This window comes from Sorex araneus, chromosome 9 (assembly GCF_027595985.1).
Source record: "Sorex araneus isolate mSorAra2 chromosome 9, mSorAra2.pri, whole genome shotgun sequence".
NCBI lineage: Eukaryota > Metazoa > Chordata > Mammalia > Eulipotyphla > Soricidae > Sorex > Sorex araneus.
Genome location: NC_073310.1, coordinates 17,214,056 through 17,232,703, shown reverse-complemented (window position 1 = coordinate 17,232,703; position 18,648 = coordinate 17,214,056). Strand labels below are relative to the sequence as shown.

General features: G+C 45.6%; 1 protein-coding gene across 3 annotated transcripts in view; it reads right to left on the bottom strand.

The window, feature by feature from the left end:
- Positions 1 to 18,648, bottom strand: part of NF2 (NF2, moesin-ezrin-radixin like (MERLIN) tumor suppressor) — a 100,949-nt gene that overhangs the window by 45,729 nt on the left and 36,572 nt on the right. For all 3 annotated transcript variants that reach the window (XM_004615530.2, XM_055146806.1, XM_004615529.2), the window contains exons 2-4: positions 15,678 to 15,803; positions 13,213 to 13,335; positions 10,023 to 10,106 (exon numbers count right to left, since the gene is read on the bottom strand). In XM_004615530.2, the coding sequence (XP_004615587.1) occupies positions 10,023 to 10,106; positions 13,213 to 13,335; positions 15,678 to 15,803 (333 nt within the window). The remainder of the gene's footprint in view (positions 1 to 10,022; positions 10,107 to 13,212; positions 13,336 to 15,677; positions 15,804 to 18,648) is intronic.

The following is an 18,648-nucleotide window of genomic DNA, read 5'->3' as shown; positions in this document are numbered from 1 at the left end:
AGAACTAACTCCACTTACAACATGAAAGCCACTTTTATATGTGTATCTGCTCTTAATAGCTCTTTAAAAGACAAAAGGAAAAGAAATGCTCAAGTCAGAACAGTTAGTGAACACAAAAGCAAGCCGTATCACACCAGAGGTGCAGAGAGCTGTGCAGATGCATTCAAAACAGAGCCAGAGGTAAACTTACTGTGAAATTAATGAAGCTTAGGCTTCAGACAGCTGCACCTGCATGGGCTTATACCTAATTTTATATTCATAATCTGGTATTCTTATATTAAAAAGAAATTATTAAGTTATATAAACTTTAGGACCCCCAAAACTTGGATCAGCACCTGATATAAATCAATAGAATTTGAATTCAAGAATGGATGTTGCTAATGCCCAAGAGTAGAGAGGAGAGTATGGGGGATATCGTCTGCCATAGAGGTGGCGGGGGGGATCTTGGGAGCACTGATGGTGGAAAATGTGCACTGGTGGAGGGATGGGTGTTCTATCATTGTATGACTGAAACTCAAACATGACAGCTCTGTAACTGTTTCTCGCGGTGATTCAATAAAATAAATAAATTTTTACAAAGTAAAAAAAAAAAGGATGGATGTTGCTAATTAGATAAAGGACTCTTAGGCTTGGGCTTAACAGACATTCCTTCTGGATATGTATTTTCCTCTTCCTCTATCTTATGAAAAATTTAGACCAAATGCATTGGAAATGACTTCATAGTACTCAATGATCTGTTCAACAGAGAGAGAAAAATACTTAGACCTCATCACAGACCAGTCACTAAATTCTGTGTGTTAAAGATTTAACCTATAGGGGCCAGAGCAATAGCATAGGGGGTAGAGCGCTTTCCTTGCACGCGGCTGACCCTGGCATCCCACATGGCTCCGGGAGCCCTACCAGGAGTGATCCTGAATGCAGAGTCAGGAGTAAGTCCTGAGCATCACCAGTGTAAACCTCCCCCTTAAAAGAAAAAAAGACAATCTATGAAAGTACCAGAAGTAAAAAACAAAACAAAACAAAACAAAAACACCTGTATAATAATGGTTTGTAAAGTCATTCTAAAAGCCACTAAAAACATAAAAAGATTGGCAAATAAAAACATACCAAGTAAAAAAAAAAAAAAGATTGATACCCATAATATATGGAGCTCCTTATATTGATTACAAGGGAAATAGATGGTCATAAATAGCTGATTCATATAGGAAAGAAATATAGAAAGCCAGTAAATCTGCAAATGACGCTGAGTCTCAGTGGCAATCAAGGAAATGAAAACTTTCAAAACCCTGTTTTCTGGGGCTGGAGAGATAGTATAGCTGGTGGAGGGTCGGAGGGTGGGTTACTTGGCATCCAGCCAGCCCAGGTCCGATCCCTGGCATCCCATACACTCCACAGAGCACTACCGGGAGCTATTCCTGAAGGCAGAACCAGGAGTAAGCCCTAAGCATTGCCAGGTGTGGCCCAAAAACAAACCCAAGAGAAAAAAAAGAACCAACTCTGTACTGCAGGTGGTAAGGCACTTCCCTTGCGTACATCCAGCCCAGATTCAATCCCTGGCACCCCATATGGTCCCCCGAGCCTCGCAAGGATAATCCCGGAGTGCAGTTTCCAGAGTAAGCCCTGCACACAGACAGGTGCGGGGCACCGCCCTAACACCCCCCCCCGCCCCACACACACACACTCACAAAGACACACCTCTATTTTCTTTAAAAACTTACAGCAGGGACCAGAGATGTAGTGCAGTGAGTAAGGTGCTTGCCTTGCATGCGCCCAACCGAGGTTAGATCTCTAGCACCATTTATGGTCCCCTGAGCCCTGCTGGGAGTGAGCCCTGAGCACAGAGCCAGGTGTAGTACACCCTAAGCACTACAGACTGTGACCCCAAAACCCAAAAGAAAGAAAAAAAAGGTGGGGACAAAAATTATAGTACAGCAGATTGGGTGCTTGCCTTGCATGAAGCTGATTCGTTTGATTCCAGTACCACACACCTGGCCCCCCAGGCTTTAAGTTCAGAACCACACCTGAGCACTGCCAGATGTGGTCCCAAATCCACGCCCCCCACCCACACACACATAAACATAAAGGTGGGTCAATTTGTTGTGACCATTTTTTTCTTTTTTTGTTTGGGGGCGATACCCGGCAATGCTCAAGGGTTACTCCTGGCTCTGCACTCAGAAATCATTTCTTGGCAAGCTCGAGAACCATATGGGGTGTCAGGGACCAAACTCGAGTTGGACACGAGTAAGAAAAGCACCTGCCTTACCTGCTGTACTATCACCCAGGCCCCTGATCTGACCGTTATAAGTAGAAAGTGCATGCTATAAAGGAGTTCCCCTGCAGTGAGCACTTAGAAGAATTTGGGGGAGAAGTGGGTCTCTTCACCTGACCAGCACCACCACCATCCATTGTTCTCCAAAAACCCTAGCAATTCAGAGTCCCTTTCAGTAAGACAGTGGGCTCAATAATACATCTATCCCCTACCTAATACGTCTACCTACTTCACTAATCTCCATTTATCCATGGATTTGAAATGCTACCTTATTAATATTTGAATTTCACCCGCTTACTCAGATTACACATCTTTCTGTATTTGCCGGTCATTCTTATTTTCTCCTCTAAAAGTACCTGTCGTTCGTATACCCTTTGTGCCCACTTTTCTGTTGTCTTTTTCTTCTAAACTTAAAGAGTTCTTGGAGCCAGGAAGATGACTCAAAGAGCAAGTGTCCATGCTTTGCACACAGGTTCAATCCCTGGCACCCTTGAGATTCTCCAGGAATGACTCCTGAATACAACCACTATGGACCAAAAGATGAGTTCTTTAAATGTAATAGATATAATAGTAAATCTATTTTTAGGATTCAGTGTTAAGAGGGGAAAGCTTTTATACATGCACATAAGAAATCATATAGGGGCCGGAGCGATAGCACAGCGGGTAGGGCGTTTGCCTTGCACGCGGTCGACCCGGGTTCGATCCCCGGCATCCCATATGGTCCCCCAAGCACTGCCAGGAGTAATTCCTGAGTGCAAAGCCAGGAGTAACCCCTGAGCATCACTGGGTGTGACCCAAAAAGCAAAAAAAAAAAGAAAAGAAATCATATAAAAGGATTTTCAGGAAAGCACTGTTTATGATAGGGAAAATGTAAAAACAGCCTCAGAAGAGGATGCATAAATAAACTAGACTTATTCGTCAATGATTACCACTCAGTAATTAAAACCAATGAGCCACATCTACATACACAATGTGAAAATAATGTTAAATGGGGGAAAAATACAAATTTAAAACTGATATACCCACACAATGGGTAGGTAAAGTACATATAAATTGCATTCTATATGAAGAAAATTATACTTTCTAGATGTTTAACTTAGTCTCCTTCATCCAACTGACTATGCCTAAGGTGTTAACCCCATTATCAGGGCTGGAGCGATAGCACAGCGGGTAGGGCGTTTGCCTTGCATGCAACTGACCCGGGTTCAATTCCCAGCATCTCATATGGTCCCCTGAGCACCGCCAGAAGTAATTCCTGAGTGCAGAGCTAGGAGTAAGCCCTGTGTATCGCCGGGTATGACCCAAAAATCTAAAAAAAAAATTTTTCAACCCTATTATCTCTCTAGAATAACAACCACAGCCTTTTAACAAAACCTGTCTGTTTCCAAACCTGTCTCAATTCCTCCTGTCCTTCAGAGACAACAAAGGCTTTGTCTAAAATACCAAACTTTAAAAAAAAAAAAAAATAGTTAAAAAAAAAAAAACGAAACCTTTACTAGTTCTCCAACAGCCACAGGACAAAAAATGTGAAGACCCTTTAAAATCTGACCCCTGCATAGGCTAAAGCAATAGTACAGCAGGTAAGGCATTTTGCCTTGCATGCTGCCAACCCAGGTTTCATACCCAGCATCCCATATAGTGCCCAGAGTACCACCAGGAGCAATTCCTGAGTGCAGACCCAGGAAACCCCTGAGCATCACAAGGTGTCACCCAAAAAGCCAAAAAACAAAACAGAAACAAAAACGAAACCCTGGGGCCGGAGCGATAGCACAGTGGCTAGGGCGTTTGCCTTGCATGCGGCCGACCTGGGTTCGATCCCCGGCATCCCCATATGGTCCCCCGAGCACCACCAGGAGTGATTCCTGAGTGCAGAGCCAGGAATAACCCCTGAGCATTGCTGGGTGTGACCCAAAAAGAAAAAAAAAAAAACCCTGATTCCTACAGACCACTCTGGTCTCTACTTTTGCCACTCTCCATGTTTTACATAAACCCAGGTTTTTTTTTTTAATTTTTGGTGACACCCAGCGATGTTCTGGGGTTACTCCTGGCTCATGCTCTCAGGAATTACTCCTGGCAGTGCTCAGGGGCCATATGGGATGCTAGGAATCAAACCCGGGTCAGTTGCATGCAAGGAAAACGCCCTACCCGCTGTGCTATCGCTCCAGCCCCCATGAATCCAGTTTCTTAACAGGCATTCTTAACACTAATTTGCTTAAAAGAGCTCTAAGAGGGTCAGTCAGGTAGGACAAGTAGGATATTTGTCTCGAATGTGACTGACCTGGATTTGATAACCAGCACCCTATACAGTCCCCCAGCACTGCTAGGAATGATCCCTGAGCACAGAGCCAGGAGTAAACCCTGAGCACTGCTGGGTATGACCCATATGCAACAACAACGACAACAAAACAACAACAACAAAAAAAAAACCAACAAAAACAACAACCCACTCGCTGGTCCCCAACTCCAACACATTTCAAACACAAAATTGTTAATAAAAAATCAAACAGGTGGGGAAGGTATAATAGTGGTGCAACTGGTGCTTGAATAATGAATGTCTGTAACAAACCATCGTGAACTACTTTGTAAACCACAGTGTTTATATAAAGAATATGGGTGTGTGTGAGTGGGGGGGAGGAATTGGAAAATATAAATTAACTAGCAATAAATAAATAAATAGGGGCTGGAGCGATAGCACAGCGGGTAGGGCGTTTGCCTTGCATGCTGCCCACCCAGGTTCGATTCCCAGCAAATCCCATATGATCCCCTGATCACCGCCAGGGGTAATTCCTGAGTGCAGAGCCAGGAGTGACCCCTGTGCATCGCCAGGTGTGACCCGAAAAAGCAAAAATAAATAAATAAATATATAAAATCCAACAGGTGGTTCAAAACATTTCAAGATGGTTAGACACATCAGGTGACTAGATTAAAAAAAAAACCAGTCCAAACTTTTGATTCAAACACAGCTCATACTGCAACCAGGAAATATGGTTCTTGTTAACTGAACCATGTGATTAATACTTGTATTTATATTTTGAGGGTAATTGTTTTTTTATGCTTTGGAATTAACTGTGTCTATATCATATGAACAGCTGAAATATTATAATGAATTCATTTGTGCATAATTATATTCCATGTGTTAATGAGCTTAATTCACTTTCCTCTCCACATTTCCAAAGTCCCTCTCTGTTTCAGAACGGTTATTATGGAAGAAAAAAAAGCAAATATAATGGAAGGGGGGCTGGAGAGATAGCACAGCGGGTAGGGCGTTTGCCTTGCACGCGGCCGACCCGGGTTCAAATCCCAGCATCCCATATGGTCCCCTGAGCACGGCCAGGGGTGATTCCTGAGTGCATAGCCAGGAGTAACCCCTGTGCATCGCCAGGTGTGACCCAAAAAGCAAAAAAAAAAAAAAAAAAAAAAAAAATATAATGGAAGGAAATCGGTCTGATTTACTGAGAAGTCTGGACTAATGTGACCGGAAATAAATCTGGGATTTAGTGGCAGGCAGGGAGCGCTCCCCAGAGACCTCCCTGATATACATTAGAAAATGAGGAACAGAAAAGGGAAGTGCTGACTAAGGCCAATCAGGCTTCTATCCTAACCCATACTTCCACTCCCATTCTACTCAAACCTTCTTCACTGAAAAGTGCAATGCAGGAGCCCGGACAGCGACTCCAAGGTAGAGCACATGCCTTGCACGTTTGGTTTGGGACCTTAGGTTCAACCCTGGCACTGGGAGCACCATTAGGTATAGTGCTGGCTGCCCTGAGCGGAGAGTGGTACCCCTCACAGAAAAAGAAACTAGATTACAAATTCCACTGAAGAGGACTGGGAGAGAGAGAGAGAGAGAGAGAGAGAGAGAGAGAGAGAGAGAGAGAGAGAGAGAGAGAGAGAGAGAGAGAGAGAGCTTAATGAGCTGAGTGTGTGCTCTGAATGCAAGAGGCCCAGGTTTAATCTCTGGCAAGACATATTGTCCCCCAAGCACTGTGAGGAATGACCCTTGAGCATTAAACTGGGAAAAGCTCTTGAGCACCACTTGGTATGGCCCCCAAATGAAACAAAAAAATGGGGGAGGGAAGTCCAGGGAGAGTTCAATGGTCTGGAGGGCATGCTTTGCATGCATGAGGCTTAGCTTCAAGTCCCAACATTATATGACTCCCTAAGCAAGGCCAGGAGGGACTGCTGTGCACTGTGAACTGTAAGACAAAGAGCAAAATAAATAAACAAATTCCTCATCAACAAAATAGGCATAATATTCTCAAGCTATGGTTTACAGAAATATTATTCTGTATTACATGAAATATTCATATTAAAACATTTTGTAAAACTGAAATACAGGTATATAAGGTCTTACAGTAAAAAAATATTTTGTCAATTTTTGTTTTATTTTCTTTTGGGACCACACCTAGCAGTGCTCAGGGCTTATCACTAGCTTTGTGTTATGTGGTCCTGGGGATTGAACCTGGGTCAGTCATGTGCAAGGCAAGTGCGCTACCTGCTAGACTATCTCTCTGGCCATGAAATGTAGCCTAGGGACCATAGATTACCTTTACAAAATCCTGAAATTTAGCACAAGAGAAAAAAAAGTTAGAACATCCTCTTCCATATGAACCACATATGCTGTCTGTGACTCACTTTTATCACTAAATTAGTAGGATCCAAATTAGTAGGGCTTTCCTACAGTGAAATCTGTTGAGGCAGACAGCTGCTGGTTCCCTGAAAAGTTGTTGTTTTTTTCCACAGGTGGCCTCTGAATTTGTGACCCAAAATCCACGCAAAGGAAATGTAGACTTTGAAGACAAGCCCTTCGAAGAAAAGTGGTGTCCTTGGAAGGTTAGGCCTCCACCCAGCAGGGGAGGAAGCTGCTCCAAGGGATTCTTGCTAGGAGCCAGGAAGTGCTCAGATTTAATCAAAGTGACAATGACGGCTTCATCACTGTCAGAGTGATACTGATTGAAAGGACACATTTTTTCCTGTTATTAATATTCTTAATCAAAGCATAAAAGGAAGCATATGTTTTAGTTGAATCAGGGCCCACTTTCTGTTTTCTCAAGTACATTTTTCAGGGCAGTGGAATAAGGAAGGGAGGCACAAAAGGCAATGTTAAGGGCCAGAGAGACAGCTCCACAGCCTGAGCGCGTGCTTTGCATTCGGGAGGACCAGGTTCAATCTCCAGCATCACCTGGTCCCCCAGCACTGTAGTAAGCAATTCCTGCACACAGGCAGAGGGAGCGAGGACTACCTGCTGCCGAAAAGGGGCGACATTATACTGTCCGGGGGCCGGAGTGACAGTCCAGCCAGTACGGCACTTGCCTTGCACGTGACTGGCCTGGGTTTAATCCTCAGCACCTCATATGGTCCCTTGAGCACCACCAGGAGTGACCCCTGAGCACAAAGCTAAGAGTAAGCCCTGAGTATTGCTAAGTATGATTCAAAAACAAAAACAAGCCCCCCAAACCCCTGTATTTCTGTCCATTGTTTTTTATTTGCTTGGTGTTTTTTGCTTATTTGGTGCTCAGGGAGTTGGTCCCCACTGTGCTCAGAGAACTATGTGTTGCTGGGAACCAAACCAGGTGTCCCCCACATAATGAATGCTCTTAGCCCACTGGGCTATCTCTCTGGCCCTCTGCCCTGAGTTTTCCCCAAGATTGCTCAGATAACCTTGGAACAATCAGTAGGAGGGTTCCCTTCCATGTCAGTCTGTGACAGTCAACAAATCCCTCCTCAGAGCAGATAAATACAGAGTTCCCAGTAATACCAGCTAAGTCGTCAAAGGATTAAGGTGACTACAAGAGCTCTGTTAGTCTGACCTGAATGTACACTCCCTCACCCCATCCTCCCCACCAAAAAGACAGACGTGTGAGTTTCTGGGTGTGATCTGAAATTATATTCAGCAACCCAGAAAAAGTGGATTTAAAATGTTTTTGGGCTAACAATTTGTTGTTTATTTTTTGGAGGTGGGGATGGTTTGGGATCACACCCAGAGGTGCTCATGGGTTACTCCTGCCTCTGCACTTAAGAATTACTTCTGGCAGGGCTGGAGTGATAGCACAGCGGGTAAGGCATTTGCCTTGCACGCAGCCGACCCGGGTTCGAATCCCAGCATCCCATATGGTCCCCTGAGCACCGCCAGGGGTAATTCCTGAGTGCATGAGCCAGGAATGACCCCTGTGCATTTGTGCATTGCCGGGTGTGACCCAAAAAGAAAAAAAAAAAAGAATTACTTCTGGCGGTGCTTGGAGACCAGATGGGTGGCAGGGATCAAACCCAGGTCAGCCATGTGCAAGGCAAATGCACTACCCACTGTACTATATCTCTCTGGCTCTGGGGTCAGGATGTTAAGACTGTCATTAATTTTTGTAACAGTACAGGGAAATGGACACCTTTATGGGTACTTCTAACTAAAAAGGAAAATAATAACTGAAAAGACTATGCTTGAAATCACAAAAAGGGCTGAGAGAGACAGTACAGCGGGTAAGGTGCTTGCCTTGCACGTGGCCGACCTGGATTCAATCGCTATCATCCCATGTGGTCCTCTGGGCACACACAATCAACCAGGGTTGATTCCTGAATGCAGAGTGAGGAGTAACCTCTGAGCATCGCTGGGTGTGGCAAAAAAAAAAAAAAAATCACAAAAGGCATCAATGTTCCCCAACTGTGTGTGTGTGGGGTATCATCTTATCATCTTATGCTGTGGTCAAAGGCAGGATACAGGAACTAAGTAAAAGAGGTTATTTGATTAGAGGGGTCAGTCTAAAAGCTAAGAAGCCCCCAGGGCTACCCCTGAAATTGGTCTTACATAAACCAGGAGGACAAAAGCAGACCACCAGCACCCACCCTCCCTCCCTCCCTCTGTAGCACTCCTGGCCCACAGTGATTTCGATGAATGGCTTCTAGTTACCCTGACAGCACAAATAGACTCAGTGGGTGTCACAGCCTGCAGTGCACAGCCATCAGTCAGACATTCTCTAGCATGCGGTCCTAAGATGAGTTTGGAATAAGGATGTGGGCCTTTCTGACCTAAAGCCATATGTGGAGACCATAATTCACTTTTCCTGGCTAATAAAGACAAATTAATCAAGTAAATGTAATTAACCACATGTGCATAATAAAATTATACAGCAAATAAACTGGCCAAGCTATACACTTATCACTTGCACACAATCATACACACTCTCTTTCACACACAATACTAAAAAGAAGCTGGAGGGACTGGAGAAATGGTACAGTGGGTAGGGCGCTTGCCCTGTACAGGGCCAACCTGGGGTTTGATCCCCGACATCCCATAAGATTCCCCCAAGTAGGAGTAATTCCTGAGCACAGAGCCAGGAATAAGACCTAAGCACTGTTAGGTGTAAGCTCCTCAAAAAAAAAATTTTTTTTTTTTTTTTTGCTTTTTGGGTCACAGCCGGCAATGCACAGGGGTCACTCCTGGCTCATGCACTCAGGAATCACCCCTGGCGGTGCTCAGGGGACCATATGGGATGCTGGGATTTGAACCCAGGTCAGCCGCGTGCAAGGCAAATGCCCTACCCACTGTGCTATCACTCCAGCCCCTCAAAAAAAAATTTTTTTAATAAAAAAAAGAGGAAGTTGGAGTAGTGATAGTGGCTCTGCAAGTCCACGAGTTCCCCCACCACTCACTTTCCAGACTTTTCTGAAGTCTAGAAAATCCAAAGGAAGGGAGGATTGGAGTGATCCCGTGTGGGACGTTAATGCTCAAGAAGAACACACTTCTCCTCTTCGAACCTACCTTGGCCTGGACCGCGTAAGACGCCAAGAGCACAGAAGCCTCGGGAGGGCAGTAGATCTTTTCGTCTAAAATCTGCTTCTTCACCTGAAAGAGGAAACAAGGGCGGCCTGAGCCCATGGTGTGTGTGGACAAGAGTGTGGAGTCTAGTCACGGTAGATGGTTTCGGGGTGCCGCCAACCCAGTCTGTTAATGATTTTCTGATAAAGGGCACTCTCTTCTTTCTGAGAGTTCGGTGGCTAAGGAGTTCCTGGCAAGACAGCTATGCATACAACCCCTTATCCCTTCTGCTCTTGATCAAATACTGAGGGGGGAAAAACAATCGCTGTAGTTAAAAGAAAGACTGACATCTGGGCTTGACAGAGGAGAGCTGTGAACTCGAGAAGTGTCAGGAGTAGGGCGAGTGGTAACTGCAGACGCAGCCCCTGCTGGGCACATGCTGCACGAGAGGAAATGGAATCTACTTTTAAGTCTTACTACAAGACCAAAGCCAGTAAGACCACAGAACTAAGACTGCGGGGGGCGGCGGGGGGGAAGACCACTTTCCATATGATTGCTCAAAGAAAAAAAGGAAGCAATAAGTTTGATTGATTTAACTTTTAAGCGCGTGTGAGGTCCAGGAAATATAATTCTTACGCCATACAACTGCATTAACATAATTCACTGCATTTAATTTCTTAAAATGGTGCAGAGTGTGATGTTCCAGATACAGAGTCAAGGGAGCTGTGCGATGTGGGGGCACACAGGAAAAAAAACCAACAGGAAAGCCAAGTCTTTGCACAGATGTCAACAGTCGCCAGATTCAGAAAAGTAGTAAATTTTGTCTTGCTCAGCCACGAAAACGCTCCAGCATTTCAGAATGAAGAAAAATCAAGCCAAAGTTGCATGAGGGATAGGCACTGCTGCCAAGCACTTACAAGAAAGCTGTCTCTACACCATCAGGGCACCCTGCGGTCGAACGGTTCATTATAAGGTCTCATTGCAAAATGTACAACTTTCTAAATCCTGGGCTTCTTTTCAGTGGTTAAAAAAAGCCAACACATAAAGGGCTTCCCTTTGGACATGAAAAATGCTAGGGAAGGGGGCTGGAGCGATAGCACAGCAGGTAGGGCATTTGCCTTGCACACAGCTGACCCAGGTTCGATTCCCAGCATCCCATATGGTCCCTCAGCACCACCAGGAGTGATTCCTGAGTGTAGAGCCAGGAGTAACCCCTGTGTATCACGGGGTGCGACCCAAAAAGAAAAAAAAAATGCTAGGGAAGGAAGAGTATATATATAGAGAGAGAGATAGAAGGATAGATAGATAAGACCTCTTGGTGGGGGGAGTTGAGAAAGGCTGGGAACTACTCCCAACTATTGGCCAACTATTGGTTAGGGATTGCTCCCAGAAGTATATGGGGGACCATATGAGGTACCAGGGATTGAACCAGGTTCTGCTGCATGCAAGAGTGTTAATGTCTCTGGTCACAAGTGAGGTTTCTTTCTTCTCTTTTCTTTCTTTTGTTTTGTTTTCTCATTTGTTAGCCCTTTCCTTCAAGGAGTATGTGATCTGCAGAATTAGAATCCTCTAATTTAAGTCAGGAATTTTGAAAAAATACAAACACCTTGTTTTTCTTCTTTTTTGGTAGGGAAGGTGGGCACACCCAGTTGTGCTCTGGATTTACGCCTGGTTCTGTTCTCAGGGATCACTCCTACTTAGACTTGGGAGACCACATGAGGGTTGGGGACTGAATCAAGGTCAACTGTGTGCAAAGCAAGAGCCCTACCCTGTGTACTCTCACTGACTGTGCACCCCTGCCAGATGAGATTTATTTATTTATTTTTTTGGTTTTTGGGTTATAATCGGCGATACACAGGGGTTACTCCTGCCTTATACACTCAGGAATTACTCCTGGAGGTGCTCGGGGGACCATATGGGATGCTGGGAATCAAACTCAGATCAGCTGCGTGCAAGGCAAACGCCCTACCCGCTGTGCTAGTGCTCCAGCCCCCAGATGAGATTTCTTTTGCAAACATTTTTCGTAAAAGAATGTATTCGGGGGGTTATTGCATTAAACTCAGTATTTACTGAATGAAATAATCTGAGGCTCAAAGTAATTACAGGAGGACTACATGACAGACCATACGTCTTCTGGGAAATCATGTAATTAACACTCCTACTGCGATCTTCCCCATCAACAACAGTGGGCACCTTTGGGCACACAAGCAGTTCCGGTGCCAATCACTATAGCTATCCAGAAAAACAGGGAAACACAAAACGACACAAGCAAAAATAGTAGGGTTTTCATGCTCACACTAACCCTCTCTCGCCGTACTTCCAAATGGTCAACTAGTTGTCTTTACAAACCTAATTATGGAGTTCCTAATTTCTTCGGTTTGGGCGAGCAATAATTTACGGAATGCCTGCTGTGCCCTCAATGAGTCATGCGTTTAAGGGGCGTCCGCTCAACTGAAGGAACAAGGAAGAATAAAAACTACTAGAGAGGAAGAATAACGTGAAACACAATGTTTCATGTTATACCACACACAGTGGGGAAACCAAGTCTCAGTGGATTTCTGAAGTCTTGACTTAGTGAAAACAGATTTTGAATTTCTGAAAGAACTACTCTTCTTTTGTTTTTTGTCTGGGCTGACACCTGGCTCTGCACTCAGGCGTTACTCCCGGCGGTGCACAGGGCACCATATGGGGTGCCAGGGGTTGAACCTGGGTGGGCTGTGGCTGCATGCAAGGCAAGCACCCTACCCGCTGTACCATAGCTCTGGCCTCACACCAGATTCTCTTTTGAGACTACTGAGCACTTTTCAGTTAGTGAGATGAAAACAGAATCCATCTTGGAGAAGTTCTAGGTTAGATAGCTTCTCGTCTTTATTCTTTTACCATCCCATGTTTGCAATTTAACCTGACGCCAATTCTCATCACTCGAGTATTGTTCATTCGGAAAGCTTTTTCATTTCAGAACCCAAGGGACTGACTTTCCAGCGGTGGAACATTTTCAAAATGTGAAAACATTTGTAGTCAACTTCTGAGCTACCTCTGCAGTCATACCTGCGGCTCTCTCAGAGTGTGTTGTGTGTGTGTCTGTGTGTCTGTGTGTCTGTGTGTCCGTGTGTGTGTGTGTGTGTGTGTGTGTGAATAAGAGAGAGAGTGCACGCACAGGGGGAGGAGAAGGGAATAGCATGGACTTCTGTACCTGCAAGAAGAATAAATGTTGTGTGATCTCTTGAACCAGCTCCTCCTCAGCATTCTCAGGATAAAATTTAGCCAGGAAGTGAAAGGTGACTGGCTCTTCTTTTGAAACATCATGATCCAGCACCTGCGGTATTACAGAACAAAACACAAGCTACGTCGGCAACTCTTACTCCCATGCCTCCGTCAAGGAATCTTGCAGGGAATAAATAAGTATTTTCTCCCTCTAAATTCATCACTTTCCCCAAAGGTTGTGAGTCTATAGTCTTAAGCATTCACAAAACCATCTGTAACAAGCAATATTCACTCCACATAGTGCTTCTGAACCAAATTAATCAATATCTCCAAGGACTAACCGGAGCTAAGGTTATTAAGGCAAAAATGCTCTCGAGGTGACAGAGAAAATTTCTGGTTTGATCTTGGGCCCCTTTTTGCTTTTATAGTACATGCTGAAGGTTTATTTTTTTTTTCTCATGTAATAGAATCTTCCTTTTATTCTTTTTTTCTTGCAGCTTGGCTCCAACACATATATCCATGGATGAGAATGGAGCTTAGAGATAATGACTAGATTTTTATGCAATCTTCTATACATTAACAAAGCAACAGAAAAGTTAACATGTCCATCACGGTAACCCTTTGTTTCAAGAAACCACTAGAGATGCCAAAAAAAAAAATACTTCAGCACAGTTGGTAAACCACACTCCCTTTAATTTAACAATTTCATCCACCCCCTGAAAAGCCTGAACCATCTGCTCTCCAGAATGAATTTCATTTCAGGACATAAACATGCCATGTGACAGCTACAAGGCTCCATTAACATGTGTCATAATTTACTTCCTCTGAGCAGCAGGTTCCAAGGCTCCTGATGCCCCCATCTAACAGCCATTTGGCCAACAGTCAGGTATGATTTAAAATTTACTCTGCTGTTGGGGCCAGAGCAATAGTACAGCGAGTAGGGTGTCTGACCGACCCAGGTCCGATCCTGGCATCCCCTATGACCTCCCGAACACTACCAGGAGTAATTCCTGAGAGCCGGGCGAGGAATTAGCCCGAGGATCACTGGGTGTGACTCAAAATACCAAAAAATAAATAAATAAAATGTACTGAGTGCCAGGGATGTGGCTCAACAGTGAAGAGCAGGCATGGCACACGAGACCTGGGTTTAATTACTGGTGCTGCAAAAGAACCAAAAAACTTGAGGGTAGAGATAGTTCAATGGTCACACCTCTGCACTGCATGGCCCTCTGAGCACTGGGCTAGCAATAATTGCCCGAGTATCTCTGGGTGTGCCTCCCGAAAACCACTGTCACTGTCATCCTGTTGCTCATCGATTTGTTCGAGCGGGCATCAGTAACGTCTCTCATTGAGACTTATTGTTACTGTTTTTGGCATATCCAATACGCCACGGCTAGCTTGCCAGGCTTTGCCGTGCAGGCACGATACTCTCGGTAGCTTGCCGGGCTCTCCGAGAGGGGCGGACGAATCAAACACGGGTCAGCGGCGTGAAAGGCGAACACCCTACCGCTGTGCTATAGCTCCAGCCCCCCAAAAACTAAATAAAATAATTTTTTTTTAATTTCTTTGGAGGGCTGGAGTGATAGCACAGCGGGTAGGGCATTTGCCTTGCATGTGGCTGACCCAGGTTCGATTCCCAGCATCCCATATGGTCCCCTGAGCACTGCCAGGGGTAGTTCCTGAGTGCAGAGCTAGGAGTGACCCCTGTGCATCGCTGGGTGTAACCCAAAAAGCAAAAATAAAAAATTCTTTGGAGGGGGGCAGGGCAACAGTAAAGTGTACAGGGTGCTTGCCTTGCACACAGCCAATCCAAATTTGATCCCTGGCAGCCCATAGTGTCTCCCAAGGCAATCGGGAATAATCCCTTACATAGAGAGAGAAATAAGACCTGGATGTGGCCCAAGGACCAGCCCCCCCCCAAAAAAATGTTATTTTGAAAGTCAGAGAGATAGCACAGAGGCGTCGAGACACTTGTCACTCATGCATTTGACCTGATTCAATCCTCAGCACCACACACGGTTCCCCAGGCAGTGCCAGGAAGGACCTCTGAGCACAGAGCACAGAGCACATAGCTCTCTGAGGGCTGCCTAGTTTGCCCCCCTCCAAAAAAAAAATAGTAATATAAATGATCATATCACAGAAATAACATAAAATCTGACCAGTGGCCCCGTAATTAGCAGCACCTGGCAACAGAGCGAGCAGCCCGGGGAAGGGGCCGGGGCGGCGGGGCCATGCCTGGCTGCTGCTGCGGCTTGTCCGGAAGAGCCTGTGAGGAGGAGGCTGGGGAGCACTACCAGGGCCTGCTTTCTGCATGACTTAATTCAGCACTGGCCCCTTTCTCTGCTACATGACACTCCAGGAGGCGCAAATAATCTCTGCACAGGTTCAGGGCCAACCCCAGGAGGGCCCGCCAGCACCCACCCCCACCCCGGTCCCACGGAGGCCCCACCCGACCTTCTTGTCCATCTTGAGCCAGGCCACGGTGTCCTTGATTGTGTACTGCAGTCCAAAGAACCAGGTTTCCCGAAGCCCCAGCGTCCGGCACACCAGGTCAAACAGGTCCTTCCCTTTCCACTTCATCTGCAAGACAACACGCCAACAGGGAAGGGCACTGTGAGCAGAGGATACAACGCGTTCACCCAAAAGCCCTTTTCTCTGAACTCCCTCACTCAGATCCGAAGACCTGGGGATGACACGAACATGGCCGGTGAGCACAGCCTTCCTAACTAATTTTAAAGCTTCCTACACAAAACCATGAGTGGGAAAATACCAATTAGGGCTTAATGGCTTAATCACTGCAAAGCATACACAATACCTCCCTTGGACAGTTCCTTACAGATCCTCATATCCCCAAAGCTGCTATTTTAGGAACGCTGGTAAATAAGCAGCCTCGTTTGGGAGAGCCTAGTCTCTGGTGCAAACCCAGGAAGATGGCCTTCTTCTAGGGACACAATTTCCTTGAAATCTGGTTGCTATTTTTTTTTTTTAAATCATAACTTGGCCCTTTGGAAAAAGGCTAGTTAAGACATTATTTAGGTACAGGGATGGTTTTCAGCAGTAAAGCATATGCCTTGCGTGCATGAGTTCAATCAAAGGTACTGCAGAAAAAGAGAAAAATAGCGGAGGGAGGAAGATTTGGGAAGATAGCTCAAAGAATTAGTGTGCATGCTTTGTGTGCAAAAAAGCCCAGTTTTGAACCCTGGCACCATATGGTTCCCCCACCACCACCCAACACTGCATGGGGTGAACCCTGAGCACCACTGGGAATGACCCCCAAAACAATACCAAAAAATTCACACCACAAGAAAAAAAAATTATTGTTATATAAGATAGATGCTAACTAGACTTACTGTGTTCATCTCCTAACACAAAGGTATAAAACTGTTGTCTACTTATATCTTATATATCAATTCTCCTTCAAAAAAAGAATTTTTTTTTTTTTTTTTTTTTTTTTTGCTAGCATCAGCGATCAAACCCTGGGACTCAAGTATGCAAGGGAGGTTCTACCACTGAACTACATCCTCCTCAACCTCTTCCTTAATTTGTTGGTTTGTTTTCTGTTTTAGAGCCACAGCAGGTGGTGCTCAGGGCTTACTCCTGGCTCTGAGCTCAGGGATCATTTCTGGGGGGCTTGTGAAACCACATGAGGTGCCATGTGATAGAACTTGGGCTGGCCACATGCAAGCACCCTATCTGCTAAGCCATCATTTCAATCTCTACCCTTTTCTTGAGACAGAGAGAGAGAGACAGAGACAGAGACAGAGACAGAGAGACAGAGAGAGACAGAGGGAGAGAGAAGAAGAATCAGAGAGATAGCCCAGGGGTTAAGGCACTTGCCTTGCACGCAGCCAACTTTGTTTAGTCCCTGGCAGCACTGCATCTCCTGAGAACAGAGCCAGGAACAGCACCTGAGCACTGCTAGGCCTGGCCCCAAGCCCCTTCTCCCCCAAAAGAATGAGAGGCCAGGGAAATAGCTCAGCCGACTAGATGGCATGCTTTGCTTTTTTTTGTTTTGGGAGTTTTTGGGGTTTCTCGGTTTCTCTCTCTCTCTCTCTCTCTCTCTCTCTCTCTCTCTCTCTCTCTCTCTCTCTCTCTCTCTCTCTCTCCCCCCCTCTCTCTCTCCCTCTCCATCTCTCCATCTCTCTCTGTCTCTCTCTCTCTCTCTCCCCCCCCTCCGTCTCTCCATCTGTCTTTGTCTCTGTCTCTGTTTCTGTCTCTCTCTCTCTCTCTCTCTCTCTCTCTCTCTCTCTCTCTCTCTCTCTCTCTCTCTCTCTCTCTCTCTCTCTTTGTTTTTGGGCCATACCCAGCGATGCTCAGGGGTTACTCCTGGCTCTGCACTCAGGAATCACTCCTGGTGCAGCATGCCGGGGATGGAACCTGGGTCAGCCACATGCAAGGCAAGTGCCTTACTTTCTGTACTATTGCTCTGGCCCCTGGAGTGCATGCTTTTTCATGCAAGAGCCCTGGTCCCAATCCCTGGTACTACACAGTGCCCCAAACATCAGAAGGCATGCCTCCTTAGCAATACCAGGTGTGTCAAAAAAAAAAAGAAAAGCAATATGAGAGGAAATTATAACCAAAGTCATAAATCATGGAGGAAAAAGAACCATAATGCCCAGTCTGTCCGTACAGGTCTCTTACCACGTATGTATGACTGAGGTCTGGAAGACGACCCATCTACAGTCACACTAAGCAATTTCCAACTCATATCTAAATGCAAGGGACAAATAATAACCCAATACACTTTAGTGTGCTTCTCCTACACAATCTTTTTGTTTTTGTTTTGTTTCAGAGACACACCCAAGAGTGCTCAGGGCTTACTCCTGGCTCTGACCTCAGGGATCACGCCTGGCTGTGCTCAGGGGGACTATATAGGTTGCTGGGGATCAAACCCATCTCGGCCATGTACTAACCACTGTACTATCTCACTGGCCTCTACAGAGTCCTTTTAAAAGACAGAAACAAAGATCCCCAGCTTGCCAGATGATTTCTGGCTGCATCATAGCCAGGTGTGTATAATGTGACAAAAAGAGGGTCTGAGGCCAGACAGACAGTTTAGCAGGTTAAGTATATTAAGTAAATGCCCAGCATGCAGGAAGCTTAGGTTTGCTCCGTGGCACTGTGTGGTCGCCCCAGCATGGAGTCCAATCACAGAGCAGAGCTGGGAATAGTCTTCAAGTGCTGCGAGGGGGTTGGCAACCCCCAGTGAGCACAGCTAAAAAGGTGTGTAAGTGCCATGGCCAGGAAGTGCAACCCCTGACGAGCATGTGTGAGCACGACAGTGAGTGACCCCTGGCAAGCACCACACACGTAACTGTGTGCCTCGGCTCAAGTGAGACCCCTGGTGAGCATGTGTGCGAGAATTCCAACTACAGGAACACAGACAGGGCACACAGCGAGAGTCAGTATGTGAAGCACTTGCCTC